Below are 26213 nucleotides of genomic sequence, written 5' to 3' on the forward strand. Positions count from 1 at the left end.
CTCAAAGCCAATTTCGAGGCGGTCGCGCGCATCCTCGTCGAGCGGGACCGCAGGAACGCCAAGCTCGGTGCGGAACTGGCCGCCGCGCTCGCCGATCTCGACGCACTGGCCGCGCGCGGGAGGGAGGCCACCGAGGTCAAGGCCAAACTGGAGGCCGCGCGCACGGGGATCGACGCCCTGCGGGAGAAGTACAGGGCGCTCCTGGACGCGTTCCTCCCGCCGCGGTACGAGGTCGACGAGATGGCGCTCACCATGGTCGAGGCCGCCGTCTCGGACACGGTGCATCGGGACGACTCCCGCGTTGATGATGAGGAGGCGGAGGAAGGCGAGGTGAAAGGCATCGACTTTATTGACCTCTCAAGCGATGAGGAGGAAGAGGAGATGGCCGAGGGGGGCTCCGAGGAGGAAGATGAGGAAGACACCGAGTCGCTGAGCCAGCGCATCAAGCGAATACGGGGAGATAAGCCCGGGGAGTTGGAATCAGGGAAGGTTGATGTGCTGGGGCAGAGCGATTCGGTCGGTACATTGGGGAATGATCAGCAGAAATCTTCGTCTGTGAGGATAGAGGGGCTGGTGGCAACAACTGCGAAGATGGTCAGTAAGCCTGAGGATTCAAAGGTGGCAGCTTTCCTGCAGGAGAAGCCAGTGAAAACAGAGAATTTTGATCGGGGAATGCCCAAGACAATGCTGCTTCCTTCCCAAGGGCCTCTTGCCAGCAGCGCTACACAAGAGGGTTCTTCCAAGATTGACTATTGTAAAGCTGGAATTGGCGGCAAAGGACGATCATGTGATGGTGCTCCAGCAAGGGGAGTTAGTCAGCTATCGAAGGGGATTGCGGAAACGAACAAGACACCAGCGGTTCAATCATCAGCCAAATGCAGGAACAAGGAAGTTGGGGCTGAGAAATGTGCATCTCTGTCTATACCAAGTGAGGAACCGAGGATAACAAGGGATGTAATTCCATTTGAACCTTGCAAGGAAAGCAACACCTATGTCCAGGTGAAATGGGAGATGTGCTCCTTGCCTTCAGAAATCACAAGTAAATGGGACTCTGAAGGACATATGGTTACCTCATTACTCAACGAGAACAACATAGAGTTCTATATGCAAGCTCTGTGTGCTCTTTACCGCCAAGGGAAGTTATCACCTAAGGATAAAAGAGTGGAAGTCAGGTGTGTTAAAATTGCATTAACTGAATATTAATGTAAATTCTATAACTGCTGCATATTTTTATGTATATGTATATTAGTTATCATGTTTTTCTTAGCCATGCTAGTAATCAACCTTACATGATTTTGTGCTAAATTGTTTTTCTTTTTTGCAAATCCATTGTTTAAGAATCAGAACAGACCTTGAGTGGATCTTCGAGATTTTAGCCACACCCATTTTTCTTTTCTCTTGGTAAAACCATATTTCCCTGGTGTAACCAATTAATATTTTATTTAGCATTGTCCCCTACATTAGGGATTTCTTTGGCAGGTAGAAAATGCTGCATACTATAGAACTGTATTGACCAAACAAAAGTGGTTTATCCCTGATTAATATAATGTAACAATATACATGTTACATATAACTTGATGTGTTTTTTTTTGGGTTCATATAGAAAAACAGTTGTAAAAGGTGAAACAACAACCTACACTTTCCAGCCACCCAGTCCCTTTGATGGTTGGATAAAAAGTAAAAAACCGATGTCCTTTGAGGTGAAATGCCAGGTGTTGAACTTATGTCCCAATTCACCCCCTAGAGGCCAGCAAAAAAGAGAACATCTATATGCTACAGGTTGATGGTTGGATAAAAACCAATGTCTTTTGAGATGGAATGCCAGGTGTTGAACTGATGTCCTAATTCACGCCCTAGAGGCCAGCAAAAAAGCGAACTTCTATATCCTACATGCCAGCTGGAGAAAACCCCCAGCCTTCTAAAGGATGCAGCTCACAAGTTAATTGCCAAAAATTACTTGATATTTTTTGCATATCTAAAGTTGCACGGAAAAATTCATTCTACTTCAAATTTTGCCAGCTTGCTAGTTGCTACCTACTTATGTGGTAACTAAAAATTTGAATAGGTATATGGGATGCAATTTATACAGCTGCCTCAGTCACCAGAATGAATACTGTGACCTACCCAAACAGAATAGAAGGCAAGTTTTACCCGGACCAACACATGACATAAGGAATTATTGTTCCATCTGCACTTTACTGATAGACAGTATGGCCTTGGTAACAAAGAAACAAGCAGTTGCAAAAGAAAACGCTTCCTACTATAGTCATTCTGAAATAACCAGCCCAGTATAGTCTATATTGGACAGGAAAACAAAGTCAAAGCACTAGCAGCACCCAGATCACACCCATTGATTATCTTTTTCAACCCAGCCCTGCACCCACACCCACACCCACACCCGCCATTAAACCCAGCACCCAGATAGCACAGTGCTTTCATGATATCTATCGCATGGCACTTGAACATAATATATCCTCTTGCTGATGTACTCTTTTTATCAGCAGTCTACAAAATACAGAAGCACATATGTGAGGATTTTATTTAAGTTTAGGATCAGAGCATTGTCAGAAGTCGCTTAAGACATTGGAACAATAAGTACATTGATCATTTATAGAATACTCCCTCCGTACCAGTTTATTAGGCCACTACGTTCTTCGAGAAAACAAATTAATCATTTAATTTGGTCAACAAAATATGAGAAATATGCTACTAAAATTATACCATTGGATTCATATTCAAAAGAAGTTCCAATGGTATAATGTTTGCGACATATATCTTATATTTTGTCAACTAAATTAATGGTCAATTTGTTTTCTCGAAATACGTAGTGGACTAATAAACCGGTATGGAGGGAGTACATGGTAAGTTTGGGCATTTATATTTTATTAATTCATGACTTGATTAAGTATCTAGCCGAATATAATATCAGTACTACATCAGGGCCAGAGTGTGCCAGTGACATCATGACAATCAAAGTCATCCCAACAAAATGAAACCGACTTGACAAGTTGATATTTAAGCATCTTCTACCCAACCCAAAATTAGCAACTTGCACAGTACCCATTTAGTAGTTCAAGTTCGGAACAATCTCCATCACTTCTTGTAGTTCATAACCTTTTCTTTCCCCTTTTCTTATTTACCTTAGCATACTTCTTCCTGGTCCTCCTACTTTATGTAACAGTACCAGCTCCATCCTGGCTAGCCATGGAAAGCTTCACCTGAGTATGAGTTTGAGCTTGTTAAATAGGAAACTGCAAAGAATGGATGACATAAAACATTAACAATTTACCTCTGCTGCCTTTCTCTTTCTACTTGTACTCAGGTGAAGCTTGCCATTGTTATAAACATATGAGCAGTCTGGTTACATGGGACCCAACTTAAAATAGTGTGTGGTTCTAGCTGCATGACAAATTCAATAAAAAACTAATCCCACAATCTTTTGGTAGAAAGGGACGCTATTCCTTTTCATAAAAGAACACCTTGACCGATTGAGAATACAATATGTTAGTGGAACAAGATGCAGTTGGTTAAAATAACAATCATACGACACCATTATATCATGCAAATTAGGTTCATATACGGGCAAAATCATTGTATGTAAACAATTAAAAAAATGACGTTAAGGAGCACTGTAGAAACTTTTCACATGTATCATTACAACATTGTAAAATAAATTAAGGTTCTCGGTTCAATGCATATTGGTGTTTGCGCATGCTCTCAGTTTGCTACCATAATATCTCTTACGGCTCCTAACTGTGATGATATATATAAAACTATTATCCAAACATGACTTTCTTATTGAACTTTTTTAACAAGTCTAAGCACCGTGGATGACCAGACCTCACAACTTAAATCATTATCAAATCCGATCATGTCAAACGCCGGCTAAACAGCCACAAGCATGTCATATCCCAAAACTTAACACATTTTAACAGATAATTCAAATGAGGACATATGGAGCATTGTAGGCTTCCTGTATTTGCCAGATCTGGAGTGAGCACTTCGACTGGTTGATAGTTATGAATGAACACACTATTAGAAAGATAGTTTGTTGCTAATACAAAGGTCAGTCGAGTACCAGCTAATATAAGATGGAGACCGATAACCCACTGGAACAAGGGTCTAACTTAAGCATTCACGACCAAACTTGTAGCTTCTGGTTTCGTATTTATCTTTCACTTAAAATATATCTTGAAACACCATCTTGAGAGATCTACACAGAAAGAACAACACAAAATTGCGCAATATATCACAAGAATATACAGCTTCACACAAGACACAACCCAGGCTCTTATAGAGAGATGTTTTTGCCATGTGCAACCTCTGATTGCAGGAATGTAAACATGCCAAGTCTACAGGCCTAAACAGACATAATTGCCCAGCTGGGTCATAATTGCCATCTAGCTACAGATCACCTGACAGGTAAAACCATACCTTGCGGTCATCTTAAGGTGCGGCAGAATTCATTATCTAAATACACAGAGAGAATACCTTTTATGTTTACAGCTTCTTTCGGGATTTTCTACATCTTGCATCAAAACATTATCGCCTTCTAGGGACCAGAATTAGGAACAAAATCTGCTCTTACTCATGACTGAGATAAATCAAGGGACCCTCCCATTAGATGATAAACCAGTTAGTCACAGACGCAAAGAACCCAGTTAGGCACAAACAACAAATATTACCATCATGCTTTTAACATGGACCTAATCAGTAGGCTGCAACGCAGCAGTCCGCACCTTGCACCAGAAATATTATAATATATAACATAAATTCTACAAATTGAACCTTTCTTCAATAGATCTACGTAGGCTGAGAGGGTGAAGGAGAGAGGGGAAGGCTTTGTGCTAGCTACCATTTTGCTATTCACAGAGATTTACCTAGCCGGGAGAACCAACAGAAAACGTGGTGGAAAAACGGGAGCCTCAATGAAGAAGGGGAGGCAGAGGCCGCAAGTTGGAGAACCAGCGGCGGTGCCCATTTCTAAATCTTCTATGGATGCATTTCTAAATGCAGTAACAAATTACTAGATTAAGGCAGTTTAAGATAAAATTCCCATGTTCTTTATCCATGGAACTATTTCCTTCTATAAAACCATTCAACGGCATTTCTAATGTGGTTCTTCTTATAGCATTGTGATATCATTTTCTCAGCAGTACTATATTATCACTATATGTATGTGATACTACACTACTGGCTCATTTATACTGGTATCTGAAACTATACTTGTTTGCTGTTGTTCCTTTCAGGGCGAAAAAGTTGGCGGAATTTCTTTTGGATGGTGATCTCCAAGGACCGATGAAAAGATCTGCTGAGGAACTACAGAAGCAAGACGTTGCAATTTCCGAGTTTCTTCTGCAAGTTACAGTGGATCACTCTGAGAAGTTGTATGGTATCTTCAGGTACAAAGAAGATCCATACTTCTTTTGACAAGAAGGAAAGATTATGCAGAAGAGGTGCAGATGCCACAACTCTTTAGGATATTTTGGTGTGATGTACAGGTGGCACCAAAAACCAAGCAGTATTGACCGTCAATTAGCCGCCCACTAGGTCCTCTTAGTCCTGGAACCATGTTTTTTAACGTATGATGAAGCATTGACATGGTGCCTCTCATGTTGAAGAAACATATGGAGCGTGACTACATTTTTTGTTACGCCAAGATTGGAAATGTTGGTGCTTCATAGTATCTTCTGCATGATGTAGTCATGTGGCTCGCTTGCACATGGCCTCTAAGAATCTTCTAAGTTGTGAATGTTTGGTAACTCATATTGTCGTTGCCTAATCGACGGTACCTCGGAGGAGGGATCCTCACGAGGGGGAGAAGAAGTAGGGGCCATAGGGCGGAGTGCACACGGGACGGTGGTACGCGAGTTACCCAGCTTTGGAACACCTGCACGATGACAGGGCCTACTGCTGCTAGTCTGGAATTATCTGGGCGCTTTCGCGTTGTTACAATGAGTTGTGGTTGTGCCTCTAGGGCTCCCGGGATCCGGCTTATATAGGCGCACGGATCTAGGGTTTACATGGAGAGTCCTACCCGGAATACAAGTTGCCTAACTACGGTACAATGTCTTGCCGTGTACGTCAAGGATCCGCCTTCCTCCAGGTTCGTGCTGGATCCGGATACTTCATGGGCCGTCATGGATCTGGCCTCCTTCGTAGGTCGGTAAAGATCCGGCTTCTCGTTCCTGGGCTGGACTTCATCCTTCATGATCTACGAGCAATCGGGCCGCCCGATGGGCCACATGCCTCACCACCATCTATGGGCCACCCGGGCTTGCCGGATCTAGGCCATGCCGTTGATATACCCATAAAGTATACCCACAACGAGTAGCCCCGAAGTTCTCCGAGATTCATCATTCCTCCGGCTTCATTCAGCTCGGATCCGAAGAGAATCTTGAAGAGCTTCAAAAACTTCTACTTGTTTCCGGGTTCATTCACTCGGAATTCCTTCGTCTTCAGATTAGGTATCACAACGGAGATTCCACTTTTCCCGCGCACAACTTCCTTTTTTCCCGCGCTAAATTTTCGCAGATGCAAATCTTTAGCCGGAAATTTCGGGAGCACTTGGTTAAATTACCTCCACGTCATTTTACCGCATTTGACCTAAGACACGTGTCGTTCATCCAATGGTGCGACCGTTCCGTTTCCGCCGTTGTATCCGAATCCCGAATCTCCGCGCGTGGCCTATAAATACCCCCGCGGCTCGGTAAATTTTCATTCTTTCACCTCCCTTCACCACTTCATCTTCTACCTCGCGCCGCGCCGCCCGACAGATCTCAACTCCGGCGAGCCTTCCGTGCGGGAGCTTCACGCGCCGCCGCCTCAAGCCTCTCCTCCAACCAAGATCGCTGCGGTTGACCGAGAAATCGACTCCGCCGCCGATTCGTGGTCATCGGAAGCTCGAAAACCGCCAGTTTGTTGATCTCCACTTCATCGGAGCTTCGCCGGACCGTCGCGCCATTGACGGTACGTGCATCGGACTCGTAGAAGAAGAAATAGTCGTAGCTTAGAATTTCCGGTTACTCAAATTAGTTCGCATGGGTGCAGCCGGAAGCATGCCTCATGGTTCTCCTCACTGCACTGGTAGTTCTCCGAGTAACCCGGAACCCGATGTCCGTGGAACCAATTTGCCCGGATCCCATAGCGTTCCCGCCACCATATGTTTCCGACATCCGGCTAGCTCAACCGTTTTCCGCATCTTCCGAAGCACCACTCCGGGTCGGATCCCCTCCCTCAAAGAACTCCAAGAAGAACTTGAAGGTCAAGCAAGAATGGCAACCAAGGTGCAGGAGGCGGAAAACAAGAGGGCTTCAAAAGCTCGGAACTGTGAAGGAGAACGGGGTCAATGGTGGCCCTGTGAAACCACTGATGTGGAGCTCAGAGAGCTCCAGAACGAGGGCATGATCTCCGCCTACTGGAGCTTCATTCGTGACACCGACCTCCCCAAACCCGGAGCCGACGAAGTGGTCATGACCAAGGCCTGGGTGGAGCGTGGACTGTCGCTCCCCTGCTCAGAGTTTTTTCTCTCCGTCCTCAACACATATGGGCTCCAGCCACACAACATCTGTCCCAACTCATACCTCCTCCTCTCCAACTTCGTTACTCTTTGCGAAGGGCACCTCGGAATCCGTCCGGATATCAAGTTGTGGCAGTTCTTCTTCCGAGTGAAGAAAGAAACAAAGGAAAAAAGCAATGGTGAACTCGTGGGAGCATGACGTTCATGCTCCGACCTGGACGCATGTATCCGCCTCACGACTCGCACGAATCTGTCCGGTATTGGAACGCCGGATGGTTCTATGAAAAGAACATCTCAGTTCCGAACGTCCACAAGGGCCTGCCCAAGTTCGTCAACGAACCTCCGGAGGAACTTGCGAGCTGGAGCTTCGTTCCCTCACTCGCCCTGACTCCGATATTGGAGAAGGCAGCGCGGAGAATATCTTGGCTAGTCCATGATGGGCTAACCGGAGCTCAACTTACGCTTAGCTGGTTCACCCGGCGGATCCAGCCTCTGCGGTATAACGCGCGACTGATCTGCGCATACACCGGGGCGGACGACCTGCTCCGAGCTACCCGCCACGATCTTCCGGCTGACTCTCTAAAAAGGAGAATCAAGACGCTCGTGAAGATAGGCCGTGGCCAGCCGGTCCCGGAACTGATTAAGGACATCTATACCAACGACCAATGTCCTCCGGTAAGCTCGATTCCCTTTGTTACTCTAATCTTCACAAGTTTTCAGATACTGATCTTATACTCATATGCTTATTTGCTTATTTCCTCCAGCTCGACACCCTGGCGGAGGAAAACTTTCGTACCATTCTTCGTGTTCCTGTCAGCGGCGACGGGGCGGAGGAGGATCCGGACGACGAAGAAGAGGAAGAGGAACAGGCACCCCGCAAGGCAGCCCCTCGACCTTCGAAGCGTCCCCGCGCCAAAGCTTCCGGTTCAGAAGCCGGAGCTAGCGGCGAGGCCTCCGCCAAGAAGCCAAAGACTGTGAAGCCCCCTCCGCTAAACTCGAAGAGAGCGGAGCAAGCGCGCTTGAAGTTGCTAGCAACAGCTGGCCAACGCTCGCGCCCCATCATCCCCGGAGCCTCGTAAGTTTCCGAATATGGTACATCTCTTCTTGGATAAAAATAGTTTATGACGTGAACCCCTTTGCTTGCATGTAGGAATCCGAGCACCGCCACCACCAAGACCACCAACCAAGAGCCCATCACCAAGTATATGAAAAAGTCTCCGGCTGTAGGTCCACCTACTCCAGCTCCACCAAGCACATCTCACACTGCTCCCCAAGCATCTCCTCCCCAAGCAAATCGTTCTCCCCCACCTACCACCAATACTCCACCGGAAATCGTTCCGATCAGCAGTGAAAAGGTGGGCGGAGAAGATCCTCAAGGCAAAGGACCTGCTCAAGATGAAACAGGAGCACAAGGTCAAGGAGAAATTGAGGTTACTTCTTCCGAGAGGACCGGAGCTGAGTACCGGCGACGTCGTCGTGTTTCCGAAGAATTTTGGAGATCCGACTGACCTCACCTCCACCCCCAAGGCGTACGCCACTAAGTTTTTCAACAAACTTACTGAGGCGGAAAAATGGGATCTTGAACAAGATTTACTCAACGCCATGTTGGACAATGCCTGGGGAAAATCCGATGTCGCCACCGCGGAGATTCAGGACTTCAAGAAGAATGTCGGTCATTTCCTCGACAAACTCGTCTGCAAGCAAAAGGTACTCCCCAGTAGCCCCCAAGCATATAAGCGGAAACGTAGATATACGTTAGCGTTTAAATGCTTAGATGAATATCACTTCTGGAAAGATTTTAAGTCGATGCAGTAGCCCCCAAGCATTATGGCGGAAAAGTTCCGGCAATGATGCTTTAAAGGAATCCACTGAAGCAGGCGGAATTCTTACTCCGGCTCTGTTTAACTTTACAGGAACAGCAGGCGCTGCACTACGAGCTGCATAAAAACATTGCCCTTCAGCGCCGCGTTACCTTGAGTCAAGCGGAAAATATCCGGACTCTAAAAGATGCGAACGCAGATCTGTCCAAACAACTTGCAGAAGCCCAAGGTTGGTTTCCGCCCTGCTGCTTATCACTGAAGTCGTATATAATTTTAACTTGTGTTATTATAGGTGCCTCCTCGTCCCTTGCCACAGCCTCTTCGGAGCTTGAAAACCTGCGCTCCTCGTACCAAGCATTGGAGATGAAACTAAAGGAGGCGGAACTGAAAAAGGAGCAAGCCGAGAAACAGCTGGCGGAGAAAAATTCCGAGCACGCCAGGGAGAAGGGCGAATTTATATTGAAGAGAAATGCTGACAGCGAGACGATCAAGAGGCAACAAAAAGAACTCACTCGGGCTCCAAAAATATATGGAGACCGCGGAACATCATTGGGACATGCTCAGTGAGAACGTTTTGGGTACTACTCCAGAACCTGCCGGAAGACTTTTTCTCCGACTTTTTCTTGTGTGCTCAAACTGTTAACTTATATCCGATTATCTTATGCAGAACCTCTTGGGTATCCGGAAAAGCGTCGGAATTTGTTCCCTCGAGACGATCTCCTTCAACTTGCCGGCGATGATTGCAAAGACCTCATTTCCGCCTCCCGGAAGATATGCTACAACTTGTCCATCAAAAGGAGTCGTACTTGCAAAGTGCGCAAGCTTATTCAAAAGATGGACGTTCTTCCGGAGCTAGTGAAGGATCTTCAAGCATCATCTGCCCGAGGCGCAGCTGCGATGGCCTTGACCATGTGCTTAGCACACAACCCGGAGCTTGATCTTGAACAAGTGACCGCCGCAGTTCCCTCGGACGCGGATGTCAATGCGCTCTTAGACGCGATGAACGGCTACGACACCCGCATCGCGCGCAGGATCCGGCATGACGAATTCTACGACAAGTTCGTGCTTCCCGCGGACGAACCCCTGGAAGCGGAACTTCAAGCGAAGCTCGACGCGGAAGCACGTCCTGCGGAATCCGGCTCCCAGTTTACCTGGACCAGCTCCAAAGATGCTCCCCAAGAGGAACCCAAGGACGGCGCTGCGTCTTCGTCGGAAGAAAGTGACGAGGACGTGTCGTCTCCGGCGAAGGATGCCGAAGAAAATGACCCAAAGGGCAAGGCTTCTCCTGCTAAGGGGAAGTGAAAACTTTCTTCCTGCGGAAAAAACAATGCATCATTTTGGCCCCAGCGAGGGTTTGTAATAAGACTTTAAATTCTTAAGTAGTTAGGGACGAAACAAATATGCATGGGCGGAAACAACTTATCCTGCTATCCTTTAATATTATTCTGCATGTTTCGTTTTATGTTGGAAAGCAAGTGCCGATGTCGTTGTTTTCCGGCTTGCTCGCTTGACCTTCCGCGAGCCGGAAGACCTTAGCCGGAAACGCTCGCCAGCGGCGACGAAACCCAATGGTAATCCGTCAATAACCGCGGAAACAAGCCCCCAAGCATAGGTCCCGGAAATCGCTACTAGGAATCCACGAGTTCGGAACAGATAACAATTTAATCAGAAAACTTAAGCTTACGTCCTAAGGGACGATTTTTGAAAAATCACAACTTTCATACACGCCTAGGCGGAAATATCCAGCTCTGCGGTTTTAGTCGGAAAACATACACGATCTAAAAAATGAACAAGTAAAGGAGGTAAATGACTCATAGAGTGAACCAAAAGCTTTATTTCATTGATCATGTATAATATTGTTACAAGGTATGCAATTCTATGCTAAGTGTGGAAAGGACGTAGCTGTGCAATGTTCCAAGGGCGATCTGTTTCGTCGTAGATATCATCCGGATCCTCACGCTTGCGTTTCCGGCGCCAATTAGCAGGTCTGTCCCTCGGCTCTCGGAAATCAACAAGGTAGTACGATCCGTTGTGAAGCACTTTGCTAACGACGAAGGGTCCTTCCCATGGAGATTGCAACTTGTGATCTTTCACCTGGCGAAGGCGGAGAACCAGGTCTCCGGCCATGAACGAGCGATTCCGGACTCGACGACTGTGATATCGTCGGAGCCTCGCTGGTAGATGGCGGAGCGCTGGTCAGCTAAATTCCGAGCTTCTTCGATCAGGTCCACAGATAGCTGTCTGGCCTCGTCAGCTGTTTCTTCATTATAGGCGGAAACTCGCGGCGAATCATGGATGATGTCGGAGGGAATCACAGCTTTGGATCCGTATACCAGGAAGAATGGGGTAAACCCTGTTGACCTGTTAGGGGTAGTTCGCAAACTCCACAAGACAGCGTCCAACTCGTCAGCCCAAGCTCCAGCTGCTCGTCGCAGCGGTTCCTCGAGGCGTGGCTTGATTCCTGATAATATTAGACCGTTTGCCCTTTCAACTTGACCATTAGACTGTGGGTGAGCCACAGATGCGAGGTCCAATCGAATCCCCATTGTTTCACAATAATCCTTCAATTCCCCCTGAGCGAAGTTTGTGCCATTATCTGTGATTATGCTGTGTGGGATGCCGAATCTCATCACGAGGCTGCAGACAAATTTTAGTGCCGTAGCACCGTCGGCTTTTCTCACTGGCTTTGCCTCGATCCACTTGCTGAATTTGTCAACGGCGACCAATAGGTATTCAAAACCGCCGGGAGATGATCTTTTTAACTTACCAACCATATCGAGCCCCCGGACCGCAAATGGCCGGGTGATAGGTATGGTCTTCAGCTCTTGGGCTGGAGCGTTTGGTTGAGTAGCGTAGTATCGACAACCTCGGCAGGTCTTGACTATCTTGTCGGCATCTTCTTTAGCCGTGAGCCAATAAAAGCCTAGCCGAAAAGCTTTGGCAACGAGTGACCTGGGAGCGGCATGGTGCCCGCGAGTCCCCTGCGTGGATCTCTCTGAGGATTTCAATGCCATCTTGATTGGAGACGCATTTGAGAAATACCCCTGTTGCGCTTCGTTTGTAGAGCTGTCCATCAACAATTGTGTAGGATCGCGCTCGTCTGATGATCTGGCGCGCGAGGACCTCGTCCTCCGGCAGCTTCTGATCGATGAGGTAATCCAGGAAAGGCTGTGTCCAAGCCGGAATGGTAGCTAGTACCTCTTTGGCCGGAGACACTGCCACCTCTGGGTTTTCCGGGTTAGCGCCCTTCACAGAGGGTATCCGGAGATGCTCCAGGAAGATTCCAGGCGGAATTGGCTTTCTGCCGGATCCGAGCTTGGATAGCATGTCTGCCGCTGTGTGTTATCGTCTCTCCTGACGTACTTGACTTCGTATCCGAGGAAGCACTTGGCGATCTCATCAACTTCGTCTCTGTAGGCTGCCATGACGGAATTTCTGGCGTTCCGGGTTCCGGCTACTTGTTGTGCCACCAAGTCGGAATCTCCACAGCATATGATGTGCTTGATCCCAATTTCCTTAGCGATGCGCGGACCGTGTAGTAGAGCCTCATATTCCGCCATGTTATTTGTAGCTTCGAAGTGGATCTGCGAGACGTCCTGCGGTTCTTCTCCGGTAGGGGACTTCGGGGTGACTCCGGCTCCTGAGCCGTGATGCTGCTTGGATCCGTCGAAGTGCATGACCCATGTTTCTGGTTCCGGCTCTAGACTTGCATCCGGAGCTTCTGTCCAATCTGCAACGAAATCTGCCAAGACTTGGGATTTTACCGCAGTCCTTGGCTTGTAAGCGATGTCGAAGGCGGATAATTCAATGCCCCATTTAGCCGTCCGTCTTGTTGCGTCAGCGTTGTTGAGAATTGTTGACAGCGGAGCCTTGCTCACAACTGTTACTGGGTGCTCTTGAAAGTAGTGTCTCAGCTTCCGGCTGCCTAGGAAAACTCCATAAGCTAGCTTCTGAAAGTGAGGGTATCTTTGCTTTGACTCCGTCAGCACCTCGCTTATGTAGTAGACAGGTCTTTGGACGTCATATTCATGACCTTCTTCCTTTCGCTCCACCACGATGACGAGGCTGATGACTTTGTTGGTGGCTGCCAGATAAAGGAGCATTGGCTCTGACTCTGCTGGGGCTGCCAGGATAGGTGGGGAGGTAAGTATTTCCTTCAACCCTCGAAGAGCTGCGTCAGCTGCGTCGTCCCGGATACAAATTTGTCTGTTTTCTTCAACAACTTGTACAGAGGTAGCGCCTTCTCGCCAAGACGGCTAACAAACCTGCTGATTGCTGCGACACAACCAGTTAGTCGTTGCACATCTTTGAGACAAGTTGGCCGTTTGATACACAGGATTGCTTTGATCTTTTCCGGGTTAACCTCAATGCCTCTGTGAGAGACTATGAAGCCAAGGAGTTTTCCGGCTGGCACGCCAAAGGCGCATTTCAGCGGATTCAACATCATCTTGTACCGACGGAGATTCTCAAAGGTTTCTGTGAGGTCCCTGATCAAGTCGGATCCTTTCCGGGTCATGACCGCGATGTCGTCGACGTAAGCGTGCACGTTCCGGCCAATTTGGTCCTTCGAGCACCGCCTGCATCGTACGTTGGTAGGTGGCACCTGCGTTTTTCAAACCAAAGGCATAGTAACATAGCAGTAAGTACCAAACGGGGTAATGAATGAAGTCGCCTTTTGGTCGGATTCCTTCATCCGGATCTGATGGTACCCGGAATACGCATCAAGAAAACACAGAAGTTCCGCCCCGCCCGTCGAATCAATGACTTGGTCAATGCGCGGCAAGGGGAACGGATCCTTCGGGCAATGCTTGTTCAAGCCGGAGTAATCGATGCACATTCTTAGTATTTCGAGTGTTCTTTTTGGGTACAAGGACGGGATTCGCGACCCAATCGGTGTGGATAACTTCTATTACAAAACCTGCTTCTAGTAACTTTGCTAATTCCATTCCTATGGCGCGGCGCTTCTTATCTCCAAAGCGTCGCATAGCTTGCTTCACCGGTTTAGCCCCCGGATTTATGTTGAGGTAGTGCTCGGCGAGTTCCCTAGGTACTCCGGACATGTCAGAAGGTTGCCATGCGAAGATATCCATGTTAGCGCGGAGGAACTCGACGAGCGCGCTTTCCTATTTGGGGTCCATGTTGGCTCCGATCGAGACCTGCTTGGAATCGTCGCCTTCCTTGAAGTTGACTTTCTTGGTCTCTATCGCGGCCACGAAAGAGTTTTTCCGTTCGGAGATCTGCTTCTTGGTGGTTTGCATCTCGGTCGGATCCACCGCGGCCACGTAGCCTTTCGGCTCTTCTCCGGATATGACGGACTGCGAAGGCGGCTTCGCCCAACTCGCACTCGTGAGCCTTTTTGTAGTCTCCGGTTATGGTGATCATACCATTGGGACCCGGAATCTTGAGCTTGTTGTAGATATAGCACGCTCTTGCATGGAACTTGTGGTAGGTGGGCCTGCCGAAAATGACGTGGTAGGAGCTCTTGAAGGGCACAACTTCAAAGGTGATCTTTTCTTCGCGGAAATTATGAACATCGCCGAAGGCCACGGGAAGTGTGATGCTGCCGAGGGAGTTCGCCTTTTTACCCGGAACCACACCGTGAAACTCAGTGTTGCTGTGTTTGAGCTGTTCCTTGGTGAGGTTCATCCGCTCCGAGTCTCCGGGTACATGATGTTCAAGGCTGGCTCCGCCATCCATGAGGCACTTGGAGAAGTCATACCCGTCTATGCGGGGACTCACAACCAAGGCGTAGTATTCTTTTGGCACAATGGCGGGATGATCCTCCCTGTCAAATGTGCACGGGACTTCCGACCACCGACATGCTTGCGGCACGGCCGGAAGCTGTGGCGTTCGGGATCCGGGTAGCTGATTTTGTAGCGCGGATCGTGGGGGTTCCGAGGAAGGTGTGGTAAGCCCCCACGCTCTTTTTCTCGAAGGGTTGGATTTACCTGCGGATCCGGCTTTGGGATCCGGCGAGTTATCATCCTCGTCCATCGCCTCGGAACTGTCCTCCTCCTTGTCCTTGTTCTTGCCCTTGCCTCCTTTGCCGCGTGGGCCGTGCTTCCGGGCTCGCTTGTATCCTGCCTCCGGGTCGTTCTTTAGGTCGTTGACCCACTTGCAGTTGCGGTTGGTGTGTGTGGACTTCCCTGTAGCCGGATCCAAGTGGGCCAGGCAGGGCATGTCTCTGTACTCCTCGTAGGTTTGCGGGGCGCGAGATCCGCCAGCGGTGACCTCAGTGCCATGCTGCGCGCCCCTGCCGGCTCCGCCTCCGCGGCCGCGTCCTCTTCCGCCTCCTGAACCTCCGCGTTGGAACGCCATGGCGACCATGTCGGATCCGCCACTCTTCTGGTCATCAGGGTTTTGCGTTTGTGGCCGCTGTTGTTACCGTTATCACGGTTCTTCTTTTGTTGGTGCAGGGGGATTGCTGTAGCTGCGATATCACCGCTGCGTCGTCATCGGCGGCGGTGTGGTCAGCGGCAATGGAGATCATCTCGTCCAAAGTCGGTTTGTTGGCGTTGGCCAAACATGTAAGCTTATGCCTCGGCAGTCCTCCTCTACGCAATCCACCAATGAAGGCGTACATGGCGGTGGTGTGGTCGACGTTTTCGCACTCGTTCCTGCATGCCAACCATCTTGTGAGGAAGTTTCTTGAGGATTCTCCCTTCTTCGGATACAAGCTTGTAAGTCGCTTACCGTGGCAGGTCTTTTGTAGGTGCCCCTAAAGTGTTTCTCGAAAGCGGTCTTCAGGTCAAACCAGCAAAAGATGGAGTTTTTCTCGAGGTCACGAGCCGGATGCGGGCTGGTCCTACAAGGTACAAGCTGGAGCATGCGGCGGGCGATATTAGGGGTTCCTCCGGCGAAGGTTACTGCATTGTAGTAATCCTCAATCCGGGTATCCGGCCTTTCGGTGCCATCATAATGCTTCAGAGTTTCCGGGTAGCTTGAGGGAGCTCCTTGGCTTTGGTTCCTCTCGAATCATCCTGCCAAAGCACTTCGGTCCGATGTAGTCGGTTACGTATTCGTTGAGGCGTTCCCGCGCGTCGCGCGAGCCGTGACGGGGGAGCGTGAGCGAGAGCGAGATCTCCGGCCACCGCCTCCGCCTCCACCTCCGCCGCCACCGCTGGGTGGTGGTGAGGAGACCTGCGAGGGGGCCGATCCGACCTCCTGCTTCCGCCTGCAGATTCTCCCCGGTCCTCCCGGTGCTGGCTCCGGCTCTCGTGGCTGCCTTCGCCGTGGCGCGTGGCTGCCCCGGTCGTTCCGGCTCCGGCGGGGCTCCGGGTCGCGCTCCTCATTCCGGCTCCTCCTAGGCTCGGGCTCACGATTATTGTTCTGATTCCGGCGAGGTTCCGGCGTGCGCTCCCTGTTCCGGTTTCCGGAGGGCATCACGATGTCGCGGATAACAATTCCACCATGCCCTTGAGGCCTGGTGTTTCCGGCTGGACTATGGCGACGAGGGGACGCGGGTAACCATTAGGCGGAGGAGAGGCGTTGCGGTACTTGTCTCGTCCGAGTACATTGCATCCTTTCCCTTTCTCGGATCCGACGGTGGTGTCTTTGATGGTACGGGGATCGGATTTGGGTGTTCCACGGCTTTCCTTCTGCGTTCGAGGATCCGGTTCGCGACTCGTCATCTCGATGGCGATTGTTGTGGGCGTCCTTCTGCGCGGTGGAGACGCAATGCTCCGGGTTAGATTCCAACTTGCGCGAAGTATACTGCCTTGCTCTGCTGTTTAACCGCTGAGACGACGAGCGTGCGCAAGTAGTTGATGTCAATCTCCTCGTCACTTTTCTTCAGAATTTCTGCAGCTTTCGCCATATTGTCCTTTGGGGTGGCGAGCGGCTGCTTGTTCGGCGAGGGTTGCGAAGTTGATCCTGCGGGGAGGGATTGCTTCTCTGACGATTCTATCAGCCTCCGCCTGTGCGTAGGTCATTTTCACCTCCCACTCCTTTCTCATACTCTTGACTTGCTCGAGTGTTGCGGTGACTTCGCGATCCTGTCTTTCAAAGCGATCCATGATCAGTGCAGCTTCTTCCCTCTCATCCAATATAGCAGGCTGCGGTGTTGGCAAACTTTTTGGCTGTGGCCAGCATCTCCTTTCTAGTGGCCTCTAAAGCCTCCGGATGCACGGCATCGCCGAGGGTTATTGGCTTGTTGAGGACGTCGACTTTGCGACCAAATCCATGCGTGCTTGTGCAACTATCTCTTCGAACGACAGGAGGCTCTCCGAGGAAGGATCCCTACGGGGCCGCTCCCGTGACATCGGAGATCCGTGGTGGGATGGCTGGGGGTCGGATTGAGTGCCTGCCTCTTCTGATCCGTTTTCTCCGAGCGCCGCCACTGTTGCAAGTACCTGCTTTGGCTGGGCGGAGTCAACTTCAGGCTGGCCGCCGTATCCGAGTTCCGTCACCTTGCGATCAAACTCTGCAGTGTCCATGGACTGGGTGTCTCCAGAGATTGGGCTTAGATTTCCCAAAATCGATTCTTCAGCCGGAGTTTCGCTTTCCCCGACAGCCTCTTGCTGATCCGGAGCAGCGCTGTTTTCCGGGGCCTCGACCTGCTCGGGACCAGCTCCGGCTTCATGAGGGGCGGTTCCGGCGGTATGGGCCAAGAAGTGTACGAAGTGACACCTTTGCTTCTCTAACACCGGGAGACCCAGGCGGATCTGCATTGGTCTTCCACCGTTACTTCCTGCTCAGGGGCGGATTGGGTGGGTTTTGATTTTTTCAGATCTAAGGCGGAATCTTTGCTAGGAAGTTCCTGCGTCTCAGATCGGATCTTCGCGACTGCGTCCTGCTCAGCGGCGGTCGCGTCAGCGCTACTTACCAGCGGGTTTCCGTCGGAATCGACGGTTTCCCCGATGAAGATGTGTATGCCGCCAAGCTGGGACGATGGAGAGCTTGACGGGGTCGGTTTTAGCCGGAATCCAACACTCATCCGGAGGGACGATCGGCAGATTTCCGGCGTAAAGGACACGCCCCACGGCGATGGTGTCGTCGTAGCTTCCCATGGCGGAACCCTCCCGGTTCCGGCCTCCGGACGCCGCAGGCCCCACGGTGGGCGCCAGCCGTCGTTGCCTAATCGACGGTACCTCGGAGGAGGGATCCTCACGAGGGGAGAAGAAGTAGGGGCCATAGGGCGGAGTGCACACGGGACGGTGGTACGCGAGTTACCCGGCTTCGGAACACACGCACGATGACGGGGCCCTACTCGCTGCTAGTCCGGAATTATCTGGGCGCTTTCGCGTTGTTACAATGAGTTGTGGTTGTGCCTCTAGGGCTCCCAGGATCCGGCTTATATAGGCGCACGGATCTAGGGTTTACATGGAGAGTCCTACCCGGAATACAAGTTGCCTAACTACGGTACAATGTCTTGCCGTGTACGTCAAGGATCCGCCTTCCTCCAGGTTCGTGCTGGATCCGGATACTTCATGGGCCGTCATGGATCCGGCCTCCTTCGTAGGTCGGTAAAGATCCGGCTTCCTGTTCCTGGGCTGGACTTCATCCTTCATGATCTACAGCAACTGGGCCGCCCGATGGGCCACATGCCTCACCACCATCTATGGGTCACCCGGGCTTGCCGAATCTAGGCCATGCCGTTGATATACCTATAAAGTATACCCACAACACATATTCATGTGGTTGTTTCTGTGCCATGCAGAGAGTACAGCTGCCTACTCAAATTCCTTCCAGGTTGTATGTTTACCCTTTATTCTTTATTACTGAAGAGGGAAAGTCAGTTACAGCTTCGGACCTGTAATTTGGGCATGCTACTATGCTGCACGTGACTCGGCCCTTGTTTGCAGTTAGTACACCTCTTTACATTGTCATGTAAGATTCGTCAAAAATGAACCCAAGATCCTCAATGCAATTATACAGGTCATTACTTCTCCATTTACACCAAGTGGGCGCCGTACAAGGCAGACTTAATTTCTGTTTCATCCCTTTTGGCTTGCCCTTTTGCAGCTTCAGGCTGTGAGGTCCTGCGCAGCTTCTGCCTACCGTGACAAGGCTCCTCAGCATACTCAGAAGCAGTCCAAGGTGAACTATAATCCCCTGATATCTGGGCAACAAATTCAGTCCCACGGATCTAGTCTGCACCTCTTCCGGATGCCGATACAGCCATCATCCGTTCCAGGTGGTGCCGGAGGATCGGTTAGTAGTTAGTTACAGGTCAAAACCAACGGTAGGCAGGAACGCTGCAGAAGATTACCCCCTGAATCTTAGCGAACGAGGAGCAAGGCTGGCCACTCCTCTGCACCTCCGATTGCGCATCATCATTTGTGCACGAGCTAGGCTATTTCAGAAGGGGCCGCTACAAAACCTGGGTCTCGCCCGCATTCGCCGAGATTTATGCGAGCACAAAAGAAACGCTAGCCAGCCTCTGCCCTTTTTTCCTTTCCTCTCCTTCTCGTCCTGATCCCCAGAGCGAGAGGGAGGGGGATCTAGAGCCGTTTCTGGTTATCTATCTCCTGTCTGGTGATAGCTAGAGAGGAAGGACATGGCGGTGATCTCTAGAGTCTCTCTTCTTGTCATGGCCATCGTTGTCGTGCTCGCCACCGTGGCCAACGCTCAGCTGGCCCCTGCCCCGGCACCCACCAGTGATGGTTACTACCTTTTCTTTCTCTTATAATTTCCTTTCGACATTCTTGTTTTCGTGCACTGTCATTTTCAATCGAGGAAACTTGGCCAGAATCGATGTTAATTCCGTGGTTTGGGACTTTGGGAGGAAGCTCCAATGTAGTTCCTTCTTGGAAGGATGTGCGCTAGCTATGTGGTGACGGCGATCTTGAGCGCCTAATGATTTCCTTGGTTTTGTCGACGATGGCAGGAACCAGCGTGGACCAAGGGATCGCGTATGTGCTGATGTTCGTGGCGCTTGCCCTCACGTACCTCATCCACCCGCTGGACGCCTCCGCCGCCTACAGGCTCCTCTGAGCTCCCGCTTCTGTACTTGTAAATCGACGGTGTGCATGTTCGGTTAATTCATCCAGTTTGATCCTTTCAGAAAAGAAGATGGAATTTGTCGATTAGGTTGTTCCTTTTAGATGTTCAGTTTGGAGAATTGGGGATGTCAGAATTACCAATTCGTTAATTTAGAGTAAGATGTAATACAGCTTTCGTCAGTACATTATTACATAGATGCATACTTGACATTATTATTACATGGAACCTGCCATGATTATAAGCAGCATTACATAGTGATGATCGGTAAGGGAAATGGCAGCATTTGCATGTCTCTCGCTCACTCGTCACGCATTTACACTGAAAATCCACAATATACTTAACAACACAATAGTGCTAGATTCGCGTACGTACATATACCAAACTCCCAAGCTACGTAAATGGCAACCTCAGTAGCTGGTCGCCGTTATTCTTGTCGCCATATCCACTTCTCTGATGGAGTACAAATTAAAGATAGCGCGATATCTCATGCTTGCATCGATGGTGGCTGCCATTCGGTGCTTGAATGAGGGTACTTGTCATCCTTGCTGACGTCCGCGAGGCCTATGCCGGCGGTGGTGCTGTTGGTGCCGGGGCCGACTCCGTTGTTGCCGTCCTCGCCGGAGATCTCTTCGAGCGACCGGCCCATGGTCTCCGGGACGAGGAAGGTGAAGAAGAAGCCGAGCATGTTGGTGACGGAGAGGATGATGAGCGCCTCTGCCATGTGCTTGGAGTCGCCCTTGAGAGTGAGCCTCTGCACCCCGAAGGCGGCGACGATGGCGCCGGCCTTGCCCGACGCTGCGCTGATGGCGTGGCATGTGGAGCGCACGCGCGTCGGGAACAGCTCGGCCGGCAGCACGAAGGTGGTGCTGTTGGGCCCGAAGTTGGCGAAGAAGAAAGTGAGCGCGTACAGGATGGCGAAGAGGACGTGGTTGCTCTCCTTGAGGTATTCGTACTTGATGCCCATCACCAGCATGAACAGGGACATCATGAAGAAACCAAGGAGCTGGATCAGGTACCTGCAGTTTATTGATTCGTAGTACCAAATAATGTGTAAGTGTAACCAATCACCAAGTCAGGTCGCCCGTAAGGAGGATTGGTGTGCGTACCTTCCCATCTTGTCGATGAGGGCTACGGTAACCCAGTAGCCGGGGAAAGTGCCGAAGAGGGCGATGAGGAACATGGCCCTTGATAGGACGAACACCTCTCTCAGGGCGTTCATGGACTCTGCGGGGCCGGTGAGGTTGATGGCTGGGAAAATGTCTTTCTGCGTCAGGTTCTGGCTGTAGAAGGCTACGTCGAGGAGGAACCACGTGGTGGTGGTGCCAAGGAGGTGCAGTCCGTGGCGTTTCGCGAACTCCTTGGACAGCAACGAGTACTCGTTGGCCGCCCTGAACTTGGCGAGCTTCTCCTGCTCGTCGTCGATCGTGATCTCCAGCACCTTCTGCATGTCGTTGGAGGCCTGCTTCGCGTTACCCTCGATGATCGCCGTGTACCTCGCTGTTTCCGGCATCTTCATCCTCCAGTAGAAGGTCGCCAGCGCCGGTAACGCCCCGAGCATGAGCACGATGCGCCACATGTAGTCCGCCGCCGGCAGCTGGGCCGACAGCCCAGGGTTCTCCTTGTATGACGGCGCAGGGTGGTAGTGGAGGAGAATGCCTGAGACGATCATGGAGACGAGCCCCGCGAAGATGATGCCCACGCCCTGCATCGCGAACACGGCGGCGATGAAGGCGCCGCGGGTCTTCTTGTTGGCGTACTCGGACATGATGGTCGCCGACAGCGGGTAGTCCCCGCCGATGCCGAAGCCGAGCAGGAAGCGGAAGAAGCAGAGCGTGCTGATGACGGCTCTATGCGTGGACCCGAAGGAGAGGCCCGAGGCGATAGCGCAGGCGGCCATGAGGACCAGCGTGATGCCGTAGACGCGCTTGCGGCCGAGCTTATCCCCGAAGTAGCCGAAGACGAGCTGGCCCATGAGGGTGCCCACGAGCGCGACGCCGACGACCGCGTTGTTGATGTTGAGGGGCAGCGTGCCGGGCTTGCCACTGCCGGCGTTGACATCCGGGTAGTAGATGCGGCCCAGCAGCTTGGAGACGGTGGTGATGCAGAAGAGGTCGTAGGCGTCGGTGAAGAAGCCCATGCCGGCGATCACGATGGCCTTCATGTGGTACATCTGGGTGCGCGCCGAGTCCAGCGCGTCCAGCACCGCCAGGTTCTGTCCCCCGCCCGCATTTTCAGCCATCTTGATCCCCGGAGGACGTCTCTCGCCTGCGCTGACGGTAACTGTGAAACTCAACCTCGCCGTGCTTGGTGCTTGGAGGCTTGCTGGAGCCGGTTCTTATAGTTTGTGCATTTCGGGGAGTTGGGCTCGAGGTCGATGAACCAGAGGACGGCTGCAACGAGGGAAAACTGTCGTCACTCGTGGCCTCCGTCTGTCTCGTGTTAGTTGGCAGCATATTCTACATGTGCTCCTGCTAGGAAGCTAGGAGAGGGTTTATTTCGTCTCCACTCGCGAGTCGAGAGAGATGATAGTAAGCGGCACCGTGCCATCTTAGTGATGGACCGATCAATGGAGCAGTGGATATCGGGAGCGAGCCATGTATTTTTGTCTCCCTCGTGCAATTTAGCTACAAGCGAAGGTTACCAAGGCGCAAATGTGTCATTCGAAAGGATATTCGGCAACCAGTCCACCTCTTGCTGATTGGCGACAGGTACCATACGAATTAAGAGAGGCAAGGTTGTCCAAAGGAGTTTTCCAAGGCCAAAACTGTCTAAATCATCGATCCTGGTGAACTGGAACAAGAATTTGCAGTCACTTGTCATTGTATATTTTGGCTTACTTCATAGATGCTTACATGCGGGAGTTAAACGTTAAAGATTGGTGGCCAAAACTAGCTTTGGGAATAGGGAGAGAGCAGAAAGCCTTGGCTTCCATTATCATGTTAATCTCAAAGAAAATTTGGAAGAAGCAAAATGCTAGAGTGTTTTGTCATCATGCCCACCCCCGCGAATATCATCATCGGTGAGATTAAAGACGAAGAAAGGACTTGGAGTGTCACTAGGGAGAAGTTCTTGTGTAATGTAATTCCAGGGGAGTAGACTTTTGCTGAAGACCTAGGAAGTGTTCAAGGATTTTTTTCTTAAAACCCTCTAATTACTTGCCCTTAATAAATAAAATGGCAAGCCTTTTGCCTTGTTTCAAGAAAAGCAGAGAATTTTTTTACTCAAACTCATTAGAACAAACGTCGTGGAATGTGCACATTGACGCAAGAGACCCGTGCCAATAAAATTATGTGGTGGCCTACGAAACCATGGGTCTGATGTGTTGCTAATTTTTGGAATACCCTGAATCTTAATGCGCCCTAGTAGAAATAATAAAGTTGTTGCTATTTCATTCATGTGCTTATATTAATTTTAGATTATATGCTATGAATTGCATTACTTCCTGAATGCAAGATTTGGAGAATTATTGCACGTGTTGAATAAACACCAAACAGATCCCTAGTCGAGCCTGCATATTGGCTCATGTATTATTTATGGGCCTGTGCTTCCATAGACTCTCAAATCTCAAAACATTGTAAACCACCTAAGAGGTATCTTTCTGAGTGAAACACAAGAATGGTTGAGATTAAACGATACATGTTCAGGATTAGGGGTAGGATGGTTGAGATTAAATGATACCACGATACCTCTTCGGGGGTTGGGGTACACTATTTTAAGATTTGGGGGTCTATGGAAGCACATGCCTTATTGATGATCTTGTTGTCCTAATCATGGGCATTGTTTGGCCTAATTGCCATCGCAATTTATTTTGCATACAAACTTATTTTTTGATGAACTTGGCCTTGTTTTGAAGCTTACAATAAGCTTTAGCTACTTAAGCAGAGAAAGACGGGAGTGACCCAATATAAACTAAATTATATAATGCCAAAAATGAAAAGGTTTGAGATCTCTACAAATGAAGAATGTGGCAAAATAACTCTATAGCTTTGTCAATAAACTCCCCTTTTATGAGATTGAGCTTTTTTGTGAGAAAAGTAAGTTTGAGATCCTAACACCGAGAAAAACAAAGATCAAACAAAGAGGAGTATGTCAAGAATGCAAAGGCTTGAGCTGTCCACGAACAATGTGATCAAGCTACTGTTGGAGATATGCCCGAGAGGCAATAATAAAATAGTTATTGTTATATCTTAGTGTTCATGATAAATGTTTACACTCCATGCTATAATTGTATTAACCGGAAACATTGATACATGTGTGTTGTGTAAACAACGAGAGTCCCTAGTAAGCCTCTCATTTAACTAGCTTGTTGATTAATAGATGATCATGGTTTCCTGATCATGAACATAGGATGTTATTAATAACAAGATCATATCATTAGGTGAATGATGTGATGGACACACCCATAGTAAGCATAGCATGAGATCAAGTTATTAAGTTCAACTTGTTACCGAATCCTAAAATCTCATGATGAGGACATTCCAACTACACCACTACCTCCGTCATTACCAAATGAAGATAAACCTGCTGTGAAGCTTAAGTCCAATGAAGTTCGGATTGGACCTATTACAAGGGCTCGTACGAAGCTACTTAAACAACAGGTGAACTTGTTCCTAAACGATACCTTGATTGATGAGAACTTTATACTGCCTAAGTCTTGTTATTTATGTATCATCAGGTATGAAGAGGAGACAAGCATCGCACGAGTAGAAGAGGAGCAGCTGGACGTAAAGAAGGACGTGAAGCTGGACATGGAGCTGGACATGAAGATATATCATGGACGCGCGAGGGAGGAGTGGGAGGCATGCGCGAGAGGAGAAGAAGAAGTCCAGGTCGGCCCAGCAACCGGTCAGACCGGCCGCCACGCCGGCGCGCTCGGTCCCTGGCCCGGTCCAACCGGGCGGCAGACCGGATTCACCCCGGCGCCAACTGGACGGAGTTCTGCGACACTTCCGGTTGCCGGCCGGTCCCTGGCCCGGTTTGAACCGGCCAGCCCGGTCCCAGGCCCGGTCAACCGGATTCCAGACCGGCCATGTCCGAGTCTGTCTTGACCAGATCTATTCTGGGTCGGTTATTCTTGTATCTTTTCGACCAGAAGTCGTCCCGGACGCCTATATAAGTGCCCAGGTCCCCCCCAGCTGTGGGAGACCACGTTTAAGATAAACCCTAGTTCTTAGTTGTTTGCTCTGCAAAACTATTGAATTCCCTACACCATATTGCTTGATATTGTGTAGATCCTGATAAAGTCTTGTGTGATCTGCTGTTCCATTGGGAATTAGACGGTTGCAACTTACCGCTTCGTGGTCGGCGGCTACGTGCGCAAGTGTGTGGAGTTGCGAAAATCTTGCAGGGTTGAGAGTTGTTGCATTGGCGACAGGGACCAATCGAGAGATCTCGTTGCATCATACAAGTTATCATCCACTTCATTAAGTTATCTCCGCTGCAATCACCCCGTGATCATCATCACCACCGTTGCTTACTGAGAAGATCGGGCCACCCCATATCATCTTGGTATCAGAGCTCCAGTTTTCCTCGGTAAGCCATCCACAATCCACCCCATAGTTGAGTTGTGAGTGTTTTTCCTATCCAGAAAAAGCCAAAAATATTAGGGTTAGGGTTTGCCATAGCCTTAGATTGCACTATGATACGTCCAATTTGCATCACTATTTTATATCATAATTTGCTGTTATTCATTGATATATTTCATATTGGGACACAATACTTATGTTATTTCATCTATTTTGCATGTTTCATGATTATTTGGAGATCGCGCACGGAGCCGGGATTCTCTCTGGAAAAAGCCGGGAGCCGGTGATTCTGCCGAAAAGCACCGCCGTGATGCAATATTTTCGAAGACCGAATCGTGGGGAAATTTCACCAAAACCGGTTTTTCCGTATGACGCGAGAAGGCGAAGGGGGGAGCCGAGAAGACC

The 26213-nt window shown here is 49.8% G+C and overlaps 3 protein-coding genes across 3 annotated transcripts; 2 read left to right on the top strand and 1 right to left on the bottom strand.

Moving 5' to 3' along the window:
- The first annotated feature begins 229 nt into the window (after window positions 1-229).
- LOC124668373 (histone H3.v1-like) lies at window positions 230-5753 on the top strand. Its single transcript, XM_047205529.1, has 2 exons — window positions 230-1172; window positions 5250-5753. Exons 1-2 carry the CDS (start codon window positions 241-243, stop codon window positions 5428-5430), a joined length of 1113 nt encoding a protein of 370 aa, XP_047061485.1. The 5' UTR covers window positions 230-240; the 3' UTR covers window positions 5431-5753.
- Window positions 5754-19837: 14084 nt separating this feature from the next.
- LOC124663417 (arabinogalactan protein 16-like) lies at window positions 19838-20274 on the top strand. Its single transcript, XM_047201121.1, has 2 exons — window positions 19838-19943; window positions 20168-20274. Exons 1-2 carry the CDS (start codon window positions 19838-19840, stop codon window positions 20272-20274), a joined length of 213 nt encoding a protein of 70 aa, XP_047057077.1.
- Window positions 20275-20767: 493 nt separating this feature from the next.
- On the bottom strand, window positions 20768-22522 carry LOC124659439 (inorganic phosphate transporter 1-11-like). The gene is made up of 2 exons (XM_047197311.1): window positions 21390-22522; window positions 20768-21299 (listed from the first exon to the last, which is right to left on the bottom strand). The coding sequence occupies exons 1-2, from the start codon at window positions 22520-22522 to the stop codon at window positions 20768-20770; spliced, it is 1665 nt and encodes a 554-aa protein (XP_047053267.1).
- Between the last annotated feature and the right edge of the window lie 3691 nt (window positions 22523-26213).

Source organism: Lolium rigidum, chromosome 6 (assembly GCF_022539505.1).
Source record: "Lolium rigidum isolate FL_2022 chromosome 6, APGP_CSIRO_Lrig_0.1, whole genome shotgun sequence".
Classification (NCBI taxonomy): Eukaryota; Viridiplantae; Streptophyta; class Magnoliopsida; order Poales; family Poaceae; genus Lolium; species Lolium rigidum.

Coding starts and splice junctions, on each gene's coding strand:
- LOC124659439 (XM_047197311.1), bottom strand. CDS start 22,522: ATGGCTGAAAATGCGGGCGGGGGACAGAACCTGGCGGTGCTGGACGCG. Junction 21,300..21,389: donor CTCATCGACAAGATGGGAAG/GTACGCACACCA, acceptor AATAAACTGCAG/GTACCTGATCCAGCTCCTTG.
- LOC124663417 (XM_047201121.1), top strand. CDS start 19,838: ATGGCGGTGATCTCTAGAGTCTCTCTTCTTGTCATGGCCATCGTTGTC. Junction 19,944..20,167: donor CCCGGCACCCACCAGTGATG/GTTACTACCTTT, acceptor CGACGATGGCAG/GAACCAGCGTGGACCAAGGG.
- LOC124668373 (XM_047205529.1), top strand. CDS start 241: ATGGCGCTCACCATGGTCGAGGCCGCCGTCTCGGACACGGTGCATCGG. Junction 1,173..5,249: donor GATAAAAGAGTGGAAGTCAG/GTGTGTTAAAAT, acceptor TGTTCCTTTCAG/GGCGAAAAAGTTGGCGGAAT.